Source organism: Mixophyes fleayi, chromosome 5 (assembly GCF_038048845.1).
Source record: "Mixophyes fleayi isolate aMixFle1 chromosome 5, aMixFle1.hap1, whole genome shotgun sequence".
NCBI classification, from domain to species: Eukaryota; Metazoa; Chordata; class Amphibia; order Anura; family Limnodynastidae; genus Mixophyes; species Mixophyes fleayi.
The window spans coordinates 273,501,572-273,516,048 of NC_134406.1; the positions used below are offsets into that span (position 1 = coordinate 273,501,572).

The following is a 14,477-nucleotide window of genomic DNA, read 5'->3' on the forward strand; positions in this document are numbered from 1 at the left end:
CTATAGTAGACTGATCGCAATCGCGATTACTTTCCTTACAGGTTCTGATGGCCCTTACTGTCGGGGTCAAACACTGAATTTCGGAGCTTGATAAACAGGGCATTTTCGCAGTCAACACAGTCACCTATGGGGACTACATTTGCGATCAAAGAGTCTGGGACTCTAATAATAAATATCCTTGTTGCTTCAAAAAGTACCTTTACCATGATAAAAACCTCTTTGCAGGTTCATAAAATGAGCAAATAAGGTTTTCTAACCCTCAGATAACATTGCATTTTCTTCTACAGGTCCTCATGCAACTTTCACTACATACATTTTTTTTTTCTATGATTAAAGCCACGTTTAATACTAAGATTCACTACAGAGTGCACACTGCATTCCATTTACTCAGCATTCTCCTGTCTTCTGCAACCAGTAATTGTTTTACATCTAAAGAAAACTTTGTATAATTTGTCTTTTTAAAGAACTGCAATAACCAGACATAATTTAAAAAAACAAAACAGAAAGAAGTTGTTTGTGGGATACTCAGCTGCTGCAAGTTGGTAGCAGTCTCCACTCGGGACAAAGGAGTATTTTAACTCTTGAGAGCCCTGAGATGGCGATTATAGAAGAGGTGGTGTGGCGGTAAAGTGCTGCCGCATTAAATAGGCAAACATATACGTCAATGGGCGGGACAGAGCTATGAGATCAGTATTGTCCCGCTGAAAATGGGACAGTTATATTATTTATATTATTTAATAACAAAGCATATTTTACATCAAATAATGGAACATTTATTTATAATAGAGCAGCAGTTTGTCTCGTACTTACTCAGTGTAGACCTGGAGGAACTGACTTTCTTCCGTCTGGAGGTAAATGTCCTGGACGTCCACGGCCAAGAGGTCATATTTCTGCTTTAATGTTTGGAAGCAGCCAGTGGTCAGGTCCCACAGACTGTGGAATCTCTCATTGAGACGTTTCAGCAACTTCAAGTGGTCTTTCCCCAGATGATCGTGTGTATCTGATAACACAACGTAACGTTCCGTTATAAGTCAGTGTCCTAATGTATCATGTCTAGATAAACAAACAGGCATCTCCTGCCTTCAGATGACCTTTACTTCTCTTGTACATGCCCCCATGCAACTTTTACTAAATACAATGATTTTCTTTTGTTTCCATGATCAAAGCCACGTTTAATACCAGATAATCTATATAGAACACGCATGGTGGAGACTGTAAAAGTCACTATAGAGCAGTGTTGGCTAATCTGTGTTGTGAAACTACAAGTCCCAGCATACCCTCCCAGCAATAAGCTGCTATATATTGGCAAAGCATGCTGGGACTTGTAGTTTCACAACACCTGGAGTGTCACAGGTTAGCCAACACTGCTATAGAGCATAACAAACCATCTCATTAATTTAAACGTATGAGTTTCTCCTAAAATGCTTCATTAGTGTCGTATGTGAATCGTGAGAGTGAAGGGACACCAGGTCTAAAGGTGAGATCTGAGACAGCTCTAACCCACAGGTGAGATCTGAGACAGCTCTAACACACAGGTGAGATCTGAGACAGTTCTAACACACAGGTGAGATCTGAGACAGCTCTAACACACAGGTGAGATCTGAGACGGCTCTAACACACAGGTGAGATCTGAGACGGCTCTAACATACAGGTGAGATCTGAGACAGTTCTAACACACAGGTGAGATCTGAGACAGTTCTAACACACAGGTGAGATCTGAGACAGTTCTAACACACAGGTGAGATCTGAGACAGCTCTAACCCACAGGTGAGATCTGAGACAGCTCTAACATACCGGTGAGATCTGAGACAGCTCTAACACACAGGTGAGATCTGAGACAGTTCTAACACACAGGTGAGGTCTGAGACAGCTCTAACACACAGGTGAGATCTGAGACAGTTCTAACACAAAGGTGAGGTCTGAGACATCTCTAACACACAGGTGAGATCTGAGACAGCTCTAACACACAGGTGAGATCTGAGACAGCTCTAACACACAGGTGAGATCTGAGACAGCTCTAACATATCGGTGAGATCTGAGACATCTCTAACACACAGGTGAGATCTGAGACATTTCTAACACACAGGTGAGATCTGAGACAGCTCTAACATGCAGATGAGATCTGAGACGGCTCTAACACAAAGGTGAGATCTGAGACAGCTCTAACATATCGGTGAGATCTGAGACAGCTCTAACACACAGGTGAGATCTGAGACAGCTCTAACACACAGGTGAGATCTGAGACAGTTCGAACACAAAGGTGAGATCTGAGACAGCTCTAACACAGGTGAGACCTGAGACAGTTCTAAAACACAGGTGAGATCTGAGACAGCTCTAACACACAGGTGAGATCTGAGACAGTTCTAACACACAGGTGAGATCTGAGACATCTCTAATACACAGGTGAGATCTGAGACAGCTCTAATACACAGGTGAGATCTGAGACAGCTCTAACACGCAGGTGAGATCTGAGACGGTTTTAACACACAGGTGAGATCTGAGACATTTCTAACACACAGGTGAGATCTGAGACAGTTCTGACACACAGGTGAGATCTGAGACGGCTCTAACCCTCAAGTGAGATCTGAGACAGCTCTAACCCACAGGTGAGATCTGAGACAGTTCTAACACAAAGGTGAGATCTGAGACAGCTGTAACACGCAGGTGAGATCTGAGACAGTTCTAACACACAGGTGAGATCTGAGACAGTTCTAACATAAAGGTGAGATCTGAGACAGCTCTAACATATTGGTGAGATCTGAGACAGCTCTAACACACAGGTGAGATCTGAGACAGCTCTAACAAACAGGTGAGATCTCAGACAGCTCTAACATACCGGTGAGATCTGAGACAGTTCTAACACACAGGTGAGATCTGAGACAGCTCTAACACACAGGTGAGATCTGAGACAGTTCTAACACACAAGTGAGATCTGAGACAGTTCTAACACACAGGTGAGATCTGAGACAGTTCTAACACAAAGGTGAGATCTGAGACGGCTCTAACATGCAGGTGAGATCTGAGACGGCTCTAACCCTCAGGTGAGATCTGAGACAGCTCTAACACGCAGGTGAGATCTGAGACAGTTCTAACACACAGGTGAGATCTGAGACAGCTCTAACACACAGGTGAGATCTGAGACAGCTCTAACATACCGATGAGATCTGAGACAGCTCTAACATAAAGGTGAGATCTCAGACAGCTCTAACATACCGGTGAGATCTGAGACAGTTCTAACACACAGGTGAGATCTGAGACAGCTCTAACACACAGTTGAGATCTGAGACAGTTCTAACACAAAGGTGAGATCTGAGACAGCTCTAACACGCAGGTGAGATCTAAGACAGTTCTAACCCACAGGTGAGATCTGAGACAGCTCTAACATACAGGTGAGATCTGAGACAGCTCTAACATACCGGTGAGATCTGAGACAGCTCTAACACACAGGTGAGATCTGAGACAGCTCTAACATACCGGTGAGATCTGAGACAGCTCTAACACACAGGTGAGATCTGAGACAGCTCTAACACACAGGTGAGATCTGAGACGGCTCTAATACACAGGTGAGATCTGAGAGAGCTCTAACACACAGGTGAGATCTGAGACAGTTCTAACCCACAGGTGAGATCTGAGACAGTTCTCTTTTGCAGCTAAATAGACTTCCCCATACTGGGGGGAAGTCCCTGATGACCTCAACATCATGACATGACTTCCTATAACAACCAGCGACATCCACGCTTAACCACCAAGCTATAGATAGCGCTTACTATGAGTAGTGTGTACGGTAATCCTGTGGGCTGGAATTATAACTTCCCTTGAACCTGAGGCCATCATTGGCTCACTACTGACACATGTAGTGGACTTAAGTTAACATTGACTCAATGCAAGGCCTGCCCGCCTCAGGTGTAGATGTACAGACAGCAGCCAGGATAGAGTCAGGACTGTGAGACTGTAAAAAGGAACCTACAACTTACCAGTAACCTGTAGTAATGTGTTTAAGACCGTCGTGTTAATCTGAGACAAGGACGACAGAAAGTCTTCTTCTGTCTTCAAAAGTGACTCTGCTCCCGTCAGACAAGAATTCTGTAAATGAGTCGAGAAAGTTACATGTTAAGAGCCACTTGCAAATCAAAAAATATACGGACATGTAACACATCTAGTTTTGGGCTAAGGTATTATTCCATTCCATTTGTTATACTACCATAGGGCGCTATGGTAATGTCCAAATACCATTTCTACCATTATATGCCTCTAACTATCACTTTATCTAGATAGATAGAATGTTATAATACAACTAGCTGGGATCAGACCTCCAGGGGCTGTATCTATACATATACTATGTAGCTGATATTAGAACATATTGGACTTAGCTTTAGAGCTGTTTAGTAATAAACATAGAGTAGATACTACATGCCCACATATGTCTATGCTAGGAGGGGAATATCATAGATGGGATCACTCCCAGAGGCATTGAGATTATTCATATATTAATCTCCTACCTAACAATTGACTCCATTCTCAATTGTTAATATTTAGTTATTATACACTCTGTCTGCTCATATATTAGTTTACAGACAGATAGCTACGTTTGTGGCTTCAGTCAGGGGGTAGATACATTACTTACTGTTAGTTTGTAGCAGCTCTATGGTAGTGTCCAGCCACCATTTATAACAGCATTTTGCTTCTGTTTTCACACAATCATCAATTCCACTTTTCAGTATTTCGCTAATTATTGTTTTCTCAGTACTTGGCTCTTATCAGACTGTACACATTTTAATGCATATCAATAACATTTATTTAGTATTAATTATGAGACAGTGAGTATCCTGGAAACACATTTCTCTTCTTTTTCTTTTCAAATGTATCCAATTGATTTATATGTCTGGGTGCACCAGTCCTCTGAGACTCCTAATGATATAAACTGATATAATAATAGAATGACCTAAGAATTAAGGAGTAAGACCGGTGCGATATTCATCCTGGTCTAGAATTCCATGCCAGTCTCGCATTGGGGCACTACGCCCATAGACAGGTTTCCCCTATAAGATGCTCTTGTGCTTATTAGGCCATTTTAGCTCTGTACTCCCTTTTGTTTTCCATATCTTGATTTACTGCTCAATAATTTTGTTGAATGCAACGATACCTTAATGACGGAAGCATCCATAGTCCTCTTGGGGTCTCTAGGAGTGCTCGCATTACGACGAATTAATCTCCTTGAAAGTGACGTTCGATTGATCTTGGACATCACCAGTGGGGTTGGACCATAAGGTTCAGCAAGGGTCCAAAGTCCATCAACTAAGGAAAAAAATAAAATCTTTAATCAGGATTTTCATACAGTAACCCAGGATGCCGCCAACGTAAGATTCAATGCCTCAGTGGAGTCACTAGTTCCCAGTGAATAGACAGGTTGCATTCTCATGAATATTGTTTTAACTGCCTTTATGGTACAATTAAATAAATTATATAAAACTTTCACAACATTTCACAAAGAGGAACCAATAACTCATATTTGCCAACTTTCCTGGAATGTTCAGACTTCTGAAATAGTGGCCGATATCCTGGACTCCCAAGAGAGTCTTGTAATCACCCTGAAGCCGGGTCAAACAGAGAAGAAGTGGGGGCTGGATGCAGCATGATTAGACCATTCGCTACATCACAATCCGCCCACTGCAGCATTGTAACACAGTCCCCTCCCCAACCTTCTACTTGTGCGTCACCTGACTGCAGCTCTTCCATAGCTTAAGGTGAAAGTGCACATACCAACATCTAATTGGTCACTGCAAGGCTAGGAGCATGGCCAGGTAGGATTGGATGGGGCCTGGGTCAAGGGCTATTCTGTCTGAGGTTTGTTTTTGTAAGGATGGAAGGTCTGCAAACTTGAACCAGTTTCCTCTTGAGTGGCCCCTAACCCAAATTTCTTTAGGTTTGGGATGTCTGTGAAGCTAGGGTGTTTGATATGACAGTAATTATACATAGATTTGCTGTTGCTTGTTTCTTTTTCTATTAATTTGATCCTATGCAAAAATGTATATATATTATCCAAGGGACTTTTCCTCTGGTCTACAGTTGCCTCCTCTGTCTGTCAATCTCTTCATTGGCTCCCTCTGGGCTATAGAGTTCAGTTCAAACTTTTTACCCTCATCTATAAAGCTCTCACCCAAACCTCTCCCCTGTACATCTCCAACCTCCTCTCCCTCCCGCCCTCTTCATTCTGCCAATGGCCATCGCCTCTCCTCCTCACTCATTATCTCCTAACACTCTCGCCTCCAAGACTTCTCCCGTGCTGCTCCTCTCTTCTGGAACTCTCTCCCTCTCCCAAACAGGCTCTCTACCTCCCTCCGAAGCCTCAAGAGGGCTCATAAAACCTCACTCCTCCATCAAAGTCTGTCAGCTCTCCTCCTAACTCACCCCTACTCCCTTGCTCACCTTCTCTGCTTCTCCTTTGTTCTTCTGCCCTTCCGTTAGATTGTAAGCTCTCCCGAGCAGGACTCTCTTCCCTCATGTCCTCCTTACTCCCCCTTTATTACTGCCAGCATGCCTATGTCTATTATTTCCCCCTCTCCCCTTGCCTCATGTTCTAGGGAGAGGTTATCCCCCTCCTACCTCCTCAGGGCTGGTTACATTGTTCTGTCTGTATTGTACAGATTTGTCTATATATGGTCTTTGTACAGTTTTGTCTTTAGTGCTTTCCATGTTATATCTTATTGTAATCCCCGTGTAGGGTACTGCAGACCCCTTATGGCCCCTTATAAATAAAAGATAATAATAGCAATAATACGACAAAAATACTAAAAAAAGTAAAGTTTAATCCACATCAATGTTTATTTTATTACATAACTTTCCTCAGAGATAATCCCCAGAGGAAAGTAATATAACTAAGGTAATATCCCAGAGGAAAGTTTTGTAGTAAATGAAATGTCTATGTGGATTAAACTTCACTTTGTGGGGGACGTAGGTGGACACAACCTTTAAGGTCCTTCACAATCCCATTGCAGTCAGGTGTTCAGTGTCTCGTGTCTGGGGCTTATTACCATGTTAAACATACAAATCCCCATTTTCTATGGTAAAGAAATGTGACAAATTTTGACCAGAATTTTGCATGTGCCAAAAATAGATCAAGAAAACAAACACATTTTTTTTTAGCACCAATGTAATCAGCTTCTGTCAGTGTAAATACTGTGGTCATTGCTGCAATATGTGGTCAGCGGTTTTGTTTCCACATTTTCATAACTTTTGTGACAGCTAATGAACCGTTGCTGACATTTCCTGCATGTGAATCTCTGAAGCAGAGAGCGGACGGCTGCAGTTTTATAGGGTTACAGAGCTCATGTGATCTTCAGTGTTCACCATTCCGCATCACATATGTAAAATCGTATCTTGCTCAATTCATTGCACTGTGCGGTTGCAGTAGGACTCGGTACTCTGAACACCAAACTTAACCAGGAAACACGAAACATTTCAGTCAGGGCAAATGTTGCACTAAATTCACAGAAACCCATCAGATCTGGAACTAAATGTAATGTTAGCAGAGATTAGTGGAATTGTGGCAATATTTTTTGGGGCATGTCCTGGAGGTCACAGGCGGACCTACGGGGGTGCTAACAGGGACATCGAGACGGAGTGGCGCAATTACAAATCACCAGGGCCCTGGCCTGCCTGTGTAGTAGGAGGAGCCACTAACCTGGTGTGGACACGCCCCATCAGTGGCTATGGCGAGGGCCCCAAAAAGTTGTAGTATTGGAGCACGAAAATCCTTCTTGGCGGCCCTGGGTGCAATCACTATGGGTCCTGGGGGAGAGGGCCTTCTTTGAGAGTCCACTTCTAAGCCAGATTGTGCATGCTCACAAGAGGGGGACCCTGGGAGGCCAACACAACATCGCCGAGCCCTTACGGAAATTTTGGCATGAGCTCCGTCAATGCCCTGTTTTGCCCCTGATGTAGGTGCTAAATTCCGATAATACAATCAAGTCAGCGTAGCTTTCTCTCCATCAATCAGCACCGTATTTGCAAATTACACCTTCTGCCAACGTTTATAGTCTATAACTAAAGAGGGGACAACGATGGCGTCAATTAATTCTGCTCTGTGGGGAGGTCGTGGTTTAACAAAGATGAGGGGAAATTTCCCGACAGATACAAATTCCAGCAGAGAAATTTATAAAATTCTGCCGCTAATTGCAGAATGCTGTCAATAGGCCACAGAACAGTTTGGACACTTTTGCTCCTCTTGAAATGTGAGTAAATGAGCCTCATAGGGTAAGATGCGGAGTGATACTTCTTCTTGTAATCTTTACATTCATTGCCATAGATGGAAGGTGCTACGTACAAAGATTATTTATTTTAAATTATTTCACTGCCCTTGTAAACCTCTGCAAGTGCGCAAATAAAATGAATGCAGTGCGAGTATCTGAATTAAGGCCAGAAATTTATTTTTTACATCCTAAAAAAGCTTAATAAATATTGTTTTAAAAATGCATATTTGTTCCACTGAAGACCATTTCCAGAATCCTCCACCATGATATAAGATCAGCCACACGAAAGAATATCTTCTGCAACGACTGAGGGTCAGAGCAGAGATCACACAGTACGAAGCACTAACTGGCGCCAGGTAAACTCTCCGAGCCTCAAACAAGGAGCTGCCTGAACAGGTCATTTTACTGCTCGTCCTAACAGGAAAACGAGCTCTGACCTAAATTTTTCGCTTTGAACAAAACAAGTTGCTGAACTTTAGCTGATTTAAAATGAGAAGTGATTCGAACTGCGGGATATGGGCTGTGGCTGAAATCTGCTAATTTGCAAATCGAAAATACAAGTATCGGACTTAGAATTCAGCCCTAAACCTGTGAGGGACTGGGTAAATTGGTGTCTATTTTATTATTGAATACACTGACTGCATACAAAGGCCTATTATCTGCACATTAAATACAGTGGTATCCCAGTCCATACGTAATTATTACATAGAGATGAGCTAAAAAAAAGAAGTGGAATTATAGCAATCAATACACGTTAAGGACACATTTAATGGTGGGGGTGACAGGACCACCCGGACTAAGGAATGTAAAAGGGGGGTGGCCTGTGAAGGGCCCTAGGGTCCAACAAGACAGATATAGCCCTGTATGGGGTACTAGCTGTATGATAACATTTAATCAGCAAATGCTCATTTGTGGTGATGACTCATTGTCAAATGATCATAAAAATTAAGTATTTACTTTTTGGGGCCTATTTAACAATTATTGTGTCACTGTTTTACAACTTGAATCCTTGGGTTTGCCCAGATTAGTGCAACTCACGTAGGGCTCACAGTCTAACGAGGAGACGGTATCCACCAGGGACCCCCGCAAGGCGGTTTGGCCTTAGCTGCGCCTGTCTCGCAGGTCATGGCCCCTACTAAGAGTTCCGAGTGAAATCCCTTTGGGAGATCAGCTGGAATGGTAGGCAAGAAAGTGTAGAGTGGATAGTTAGCTCTGCGGACAAACAGGGTACCACAGGGATAACGGCAGATACACTGGGGAGTGTCGGTCCTGTAGTCAGCAGGTTACCATTGGAAAGGAGGCAAAGCGAGGAGTAGATAGTCAGCTCTGCAGATGAACAGGTTACCACTGGGATAGCGGCGGATGCACTGGAAAGTGTCTGTCCTGTAGTCAGCTCTGCGGACAAATAGGTAATCACACTGGAATAGAAGGTAGAGCATCATCTCTGCAGACAAGCGGGTTACCACACTAGAATGGAGTGGAGAAAGTCAGCTCTTCGGACAATAGGTAGTCACACTGGAACAGAGGGTAGAGCATCAGCTCTGCAGACAAGCCGGTTACCACACAGGAATGGAGCAGAGAGAGTCAGCTTTGCGGACAACTGTAGAGAGTCAGCTCTGTGGAAAAATGTAGAGAGTCAGCTTTGCGGACAACTAGATAATCCCACTGGATCAGCGGGTAGAGCATCAGCTCTGCAGACAAGCAGGTACACAGAGAAGGGGCCACGTCTAGCACCAGAAGGTAACTCAAAGAATAGGCACCGGATATCCCGGGGAGGTGCCTTTTAAAGTTTGGAGCCAATTTGTTTGGCCAATAGGGAAGCAGCCAAGGATTCAGATAGGATGCAGACCCGAGTCCAAGATGGTGGCACCCGAGACGGAGCAGACAGCTGGCGGGAGAAGGTAAGTGTCATGCTTTTTCACTAACATGAGAAGAGCGGAGTCTAACACACCACTGGTGTTCACCAGGGACCCCCGCAAGGTGGTTTGGGCTTTGCTGCGTGTGATGTGCAGGTCGCGGTTCTCCCAGGAAGTCACCAGTGCAGCGATTAGAGGGTAGTCAGACAGGCCGAGTCGAAACCAAGGAAGCGAGGTACCACGGAGAGAAGACAAGAGTAGTCAGGGACGGTCCAAAGGTCAATACCAGTGCGGGCAGCGAAGTACAAGGGAGACCCGGGAGAGAGGTCAAACAAGCCAAGGAGTCAGGAACAGTAATAATAATGCTAATGCTGGAGCTGGATAGAACCAATACTCGTGAAGTTTAAATAGGGGCAGACAGGAAGCCCTAGAGAGAGGAAGTTCCGGCCATCAGTCTCAGCTGATCGCCGGGAAGCATCTGGGTTGCCTAGCAACCAAAGCGGCGCATGTTGCCTAGCAACAGGACGTGTCTTGCGGCCAGAGGGCGTCAGTCTCCGACACCCAGCGGAGGTGCAGTGACGGTACCTGACAGTAAGTCTGCCAGGGATCGGGTTCGACGCCTGATCACTCGGCGTGTGACATATTGTGGTTTTTCCCCAATATTTAAGTATCCTTTTTTCCGCTCTTCGCTCCGAGTTTTCAAAACTATCTCATCAATCATAAGTTGCTAGGAGAGCGCTACCGAAACCAGGCTATCCCAGCGTAGTACTGCCTCTCCAGTGATATCTTTCTCTGCTTACAGCCCTGCAAGTATATACTGCGCATGAGCGGCCTAAAGTCCGTGCATGTGCAGATTGTAATGTCTCCACCGGGTAACTCTTTCATGGCTATATAATAAAGATAATAAAGACTTAAAGCCATTTTCAAATGGTGTCAGCATTTTGCGAACAGCTGAGTTTTTTGCAGTTTGGTAGATACACTAATTTCGGAGGCTCCATAGAGTTCTATGGAGATGGTGGTACTAAGTGTTACATTGGTGAAAGGCTTGATAAATAGGCCTCATAGATTGAAATATTTGTCAACAGGGGTTTATCACCCAGCAGAGTGATGGAGGGTACTGCAATGCCCATTTACCATCCAGAGGCACCAACTGGGCTCCTCTGGGTATCCATGGGGGGCAGGGAATGTGCAGTTTAAAAGTTACCTGGATCTTGATTAAAATAAAGAGTCTTCAGACACTATGTAACTGATAACAATTTAGGAAACTTATTTTCTGTTCTAAAACTTTGATTTTAAACTCCTAGTGCTGTAACCTACATATTGATACAGCTGCATGTTATAATTTATATGACTCTGGATCAGACACATAAAACAGTGGACTTAAATGTTACAATTTATCTCCAATGTATTTGCACATGTTACAGATATTGTGCCAACACTTATAGCAACCCTTAATATGGGTAATAAGCCAAGAGTTTTATATCAGTATCTCCTTAAACATCCACAATTTGTAGGGTGCTAATATATTCTTATTAAGAATGTTTGCTTTTCTAAATGCAATTTTTGGGCTTTTGCAGAATAGAATTTTAGGACATGTCAAAAAATTTTTTCAAAACACTGGATATTTTTTTGAATTTTCTGTTAGCTTTGTAATGAAATGCACAGCAAAATATGTTGTACATATTCTTTTCTAAGCAAAGATGTTCTATCCAATTTCTGTTTATCTGACAGCATTGAAAAGTAAATAATCTGGCAACACCTAATCTTTAAACTGGTTTAACATAATTTTCAACTGAGCTTCAAAGTCTACAGTTGAAGAACTATGTCTTCTTTTCTACTTGTGGTTACTTTTAAAATTTCCCTAAAAAAGTGAGTAAAAGGTTTAAAATAAGTGCAAATATTAATTCTGCAAACTTCTGTTCCAATTAAAGTCAGATCCCAAAAATAATGGCTGGGTCTTGTACCACAGACAAAAAACATGCACAAATGAATTTTGATTTAGATAAACAATATATTCAGGGATTAAACTATCATTCCCATTGCAAACAGTCTATTTATCATCAATATAGTACAATATGCACACTGAATGGACAGTGGAGTCAATAATGTATATTTAATATGAATTTGGTGTAAATCTGGTACCCATTGCAGTGCCACAATATAGTAAATATTGAGATTCAAAAATGAAAAAAAATTGTTACAAGATAAATTCTATAGCATCCATTAAAATTGTTTCAGACCCAAGGAAATTGGGATAGTTTATGTAAAGAAAAAGAAACATTACCTAATCATAGAAACATTTGACGGCAGATATGAACCGCTTGACCCATCGAGTCTGCCCATTTTTGTAACCTATGGTAACCTCAAACCCTATTTGATCCTTAGTTCTTTAAAAGGATCATCATTACCATCATTCATTTGTATAGCGCCAGCAGATTCCGTAGTGATATACAATAGGAAACAAACAGTAATAAAACAATAATGAGTAATACATACAGAGAGGAAAGAGGGCCCTGCTTGCAAGTTTACAATCTATGGGACAATGGTTTGATACACAAGGGTAAGTGCTACATCATATTGCATATTTGTCCAACTAAATGCAAAGGTTATAAAGTATTTAGTGGGCTGTATGATCAGTCACAAAACTATGTTGTCAGAGGGTTGTTGTCTTGTGTTAGCTGTGTAGAGGGTGGTAATAGGGTAATCTAGGGAGATTAAAATGATGGTTGAGGAATATTATAAGCTTGTCTGAAGAGGTGGGTTTTCAGAGAATGCTTGAAGGTTCGAAGCTTAGAGGAAAGTCTTACTGTGCGAGGGAGGGAAATCCACAAAGTGGGTGCAGCCTGAAAAAAGTCCTGTAACCGAGAATGGAAGGATGTAATGAGAGTAGAAGAGAGACGCAGATCTTGTGCAGAACGGAGTTGTCTAGTTGGGAGATATTTTGAGACAAGTGAGGAGATGTATATCGGTGCAATTTTGTTGATGGCCTTCTATGGTAGTAAAAGAATTTTATAGTGGTTTTGTTAAAAAACAGGCAACCAATGTAGAGACTGATAGAGTGAGTCAGCAGAGAAAGAACGATTTGCAAGGAAAATCAATCTAGCTGCTGCGAGCATAATAGATTGTAGAACTTGTGTCTGATTTTGGGAAGACCAGTAAGGAAGGAATTGCAATAGTGGATGCGTAAGATGATGAGTGCATAAATGAAAGCTTTTGCAGTGTGTCTTATGTAGTGTGAGATATGTACGTATTCTGGAAAAGTTTTTTAGATGTATGCAGCATGATGTAATATAGAGTTGATGTAGGAAACAAAGGATAGGTGTGAGTCAAGGATTACACCAAATTGCTTCTCCATCAATTTATCGTTTAAATTTAAAACCAGAATCAATCAATGTCCCTTTTTAAAGACCTACAGATCCAATATCAACAAAGATCTACTTCTGGGAATTGATTGTAAAACCCCCAAAAAAAAATTTGCCACAAAAATAATCCACCGTTTTTGAATTCAGCGTCTAAAGAATTAAAGAATCAGAGGGTCTATTTGTTATAAAGTGAAGATAGGGCAGGTTTTCTATTGCTTGTAGTACAACGAGAGGAAATCTACTATCGCCATCATTTACCGTTAAAGCGGAAGCGGAAACCTTAACTTTGGGTTTTCAGCGCCACTTGTAAAACCGTAAATGAAAAATAAAATGTAAAAAATGTAAGGAATAGCAGGTAACTGGTTTTCTAGCAGCGGTTTTGGTGTCTGTCATTGGTGCTGTAGTGCAGGAACGTCTGCTGTGTTTTCCTGCTGTTGCCCATATCATATTGTGCCCAGCTACACCTATTAAGTCATCAGTACTGGAGAATACATCCTGGGACAACCAAGTACCAACGAACATTCCAAGTTCCATATGAACGGGGTTGTTATAGGTGAAGCTCTTGTCAAGATCAGTTCTAATAACTTAGCAGGATAGGATGTTGTGTCAAAAATATATAAAAATATGCAAAAAATATATATATATATTTTTGCTAGTATTCCAATTTGAAAATATACTTTATTTAAATAAATAAATAATGTATTAATTGAATATCTCCTGCATATCGACCCCCTGACACCAGTCTAAATATCTAGATATAGATCAAATCTTCTCTTGAAAAAAATCCACCTTTGTGTGATATCTCTGGATTGAATCTCAAATATCTACTTTTGCATCTTTACTATAGAAAAAATCTCTTAAAAGTCACCAAATTTGTAATCTGTGGTAAAAAAAAATATTAACATATAATAGAATGGTTCATCAGGATGAATTTTTAAGGATAGAAAGTTGCTTACGAATATTCTCATAAGCACTTTATATATATAATATAATTGTATTGGCTTCACCTA

The 14,477-nt window shown here is 41.8% G+C and overlaps 1 protein-coding gene across 4 annotated transcripts in view; it reads right to left on the minus strand.

The window, feature by feature from the left end:
• ALS2CL (ALS2 C-terminal like) overlaps positions 1–14,477 on the minus strand; it is a 73,843-nt gene that overhangs the window by 43,099 nt on the left and 16,267 nt on the right. For all 4 annotated transcript variants that reach the window (XM_075214150.1, XM_075214152.1, XM_075214153.1 and 1 more), the window contains exons 2-4: positions 5,144–5,295; positions 3,975–4,083; positions 811–1,000 (exon numbers count right to left, since the gene is read on the minus strand). In XM_075214150.1, coding sequence (XP_075070251.1) covers positions 811–1,000; positions 3,975–4,083; positions 5,144–5,245 — 401 coding nt within the window. In that variant the 5' untranslated portion in view covers positions 5,246–5,295. The remainder of the gene's footprint in view (positions 1–810; positions 1,001–3,974; positions 4,084–5,143; positions 5,296–14,477) is intronic.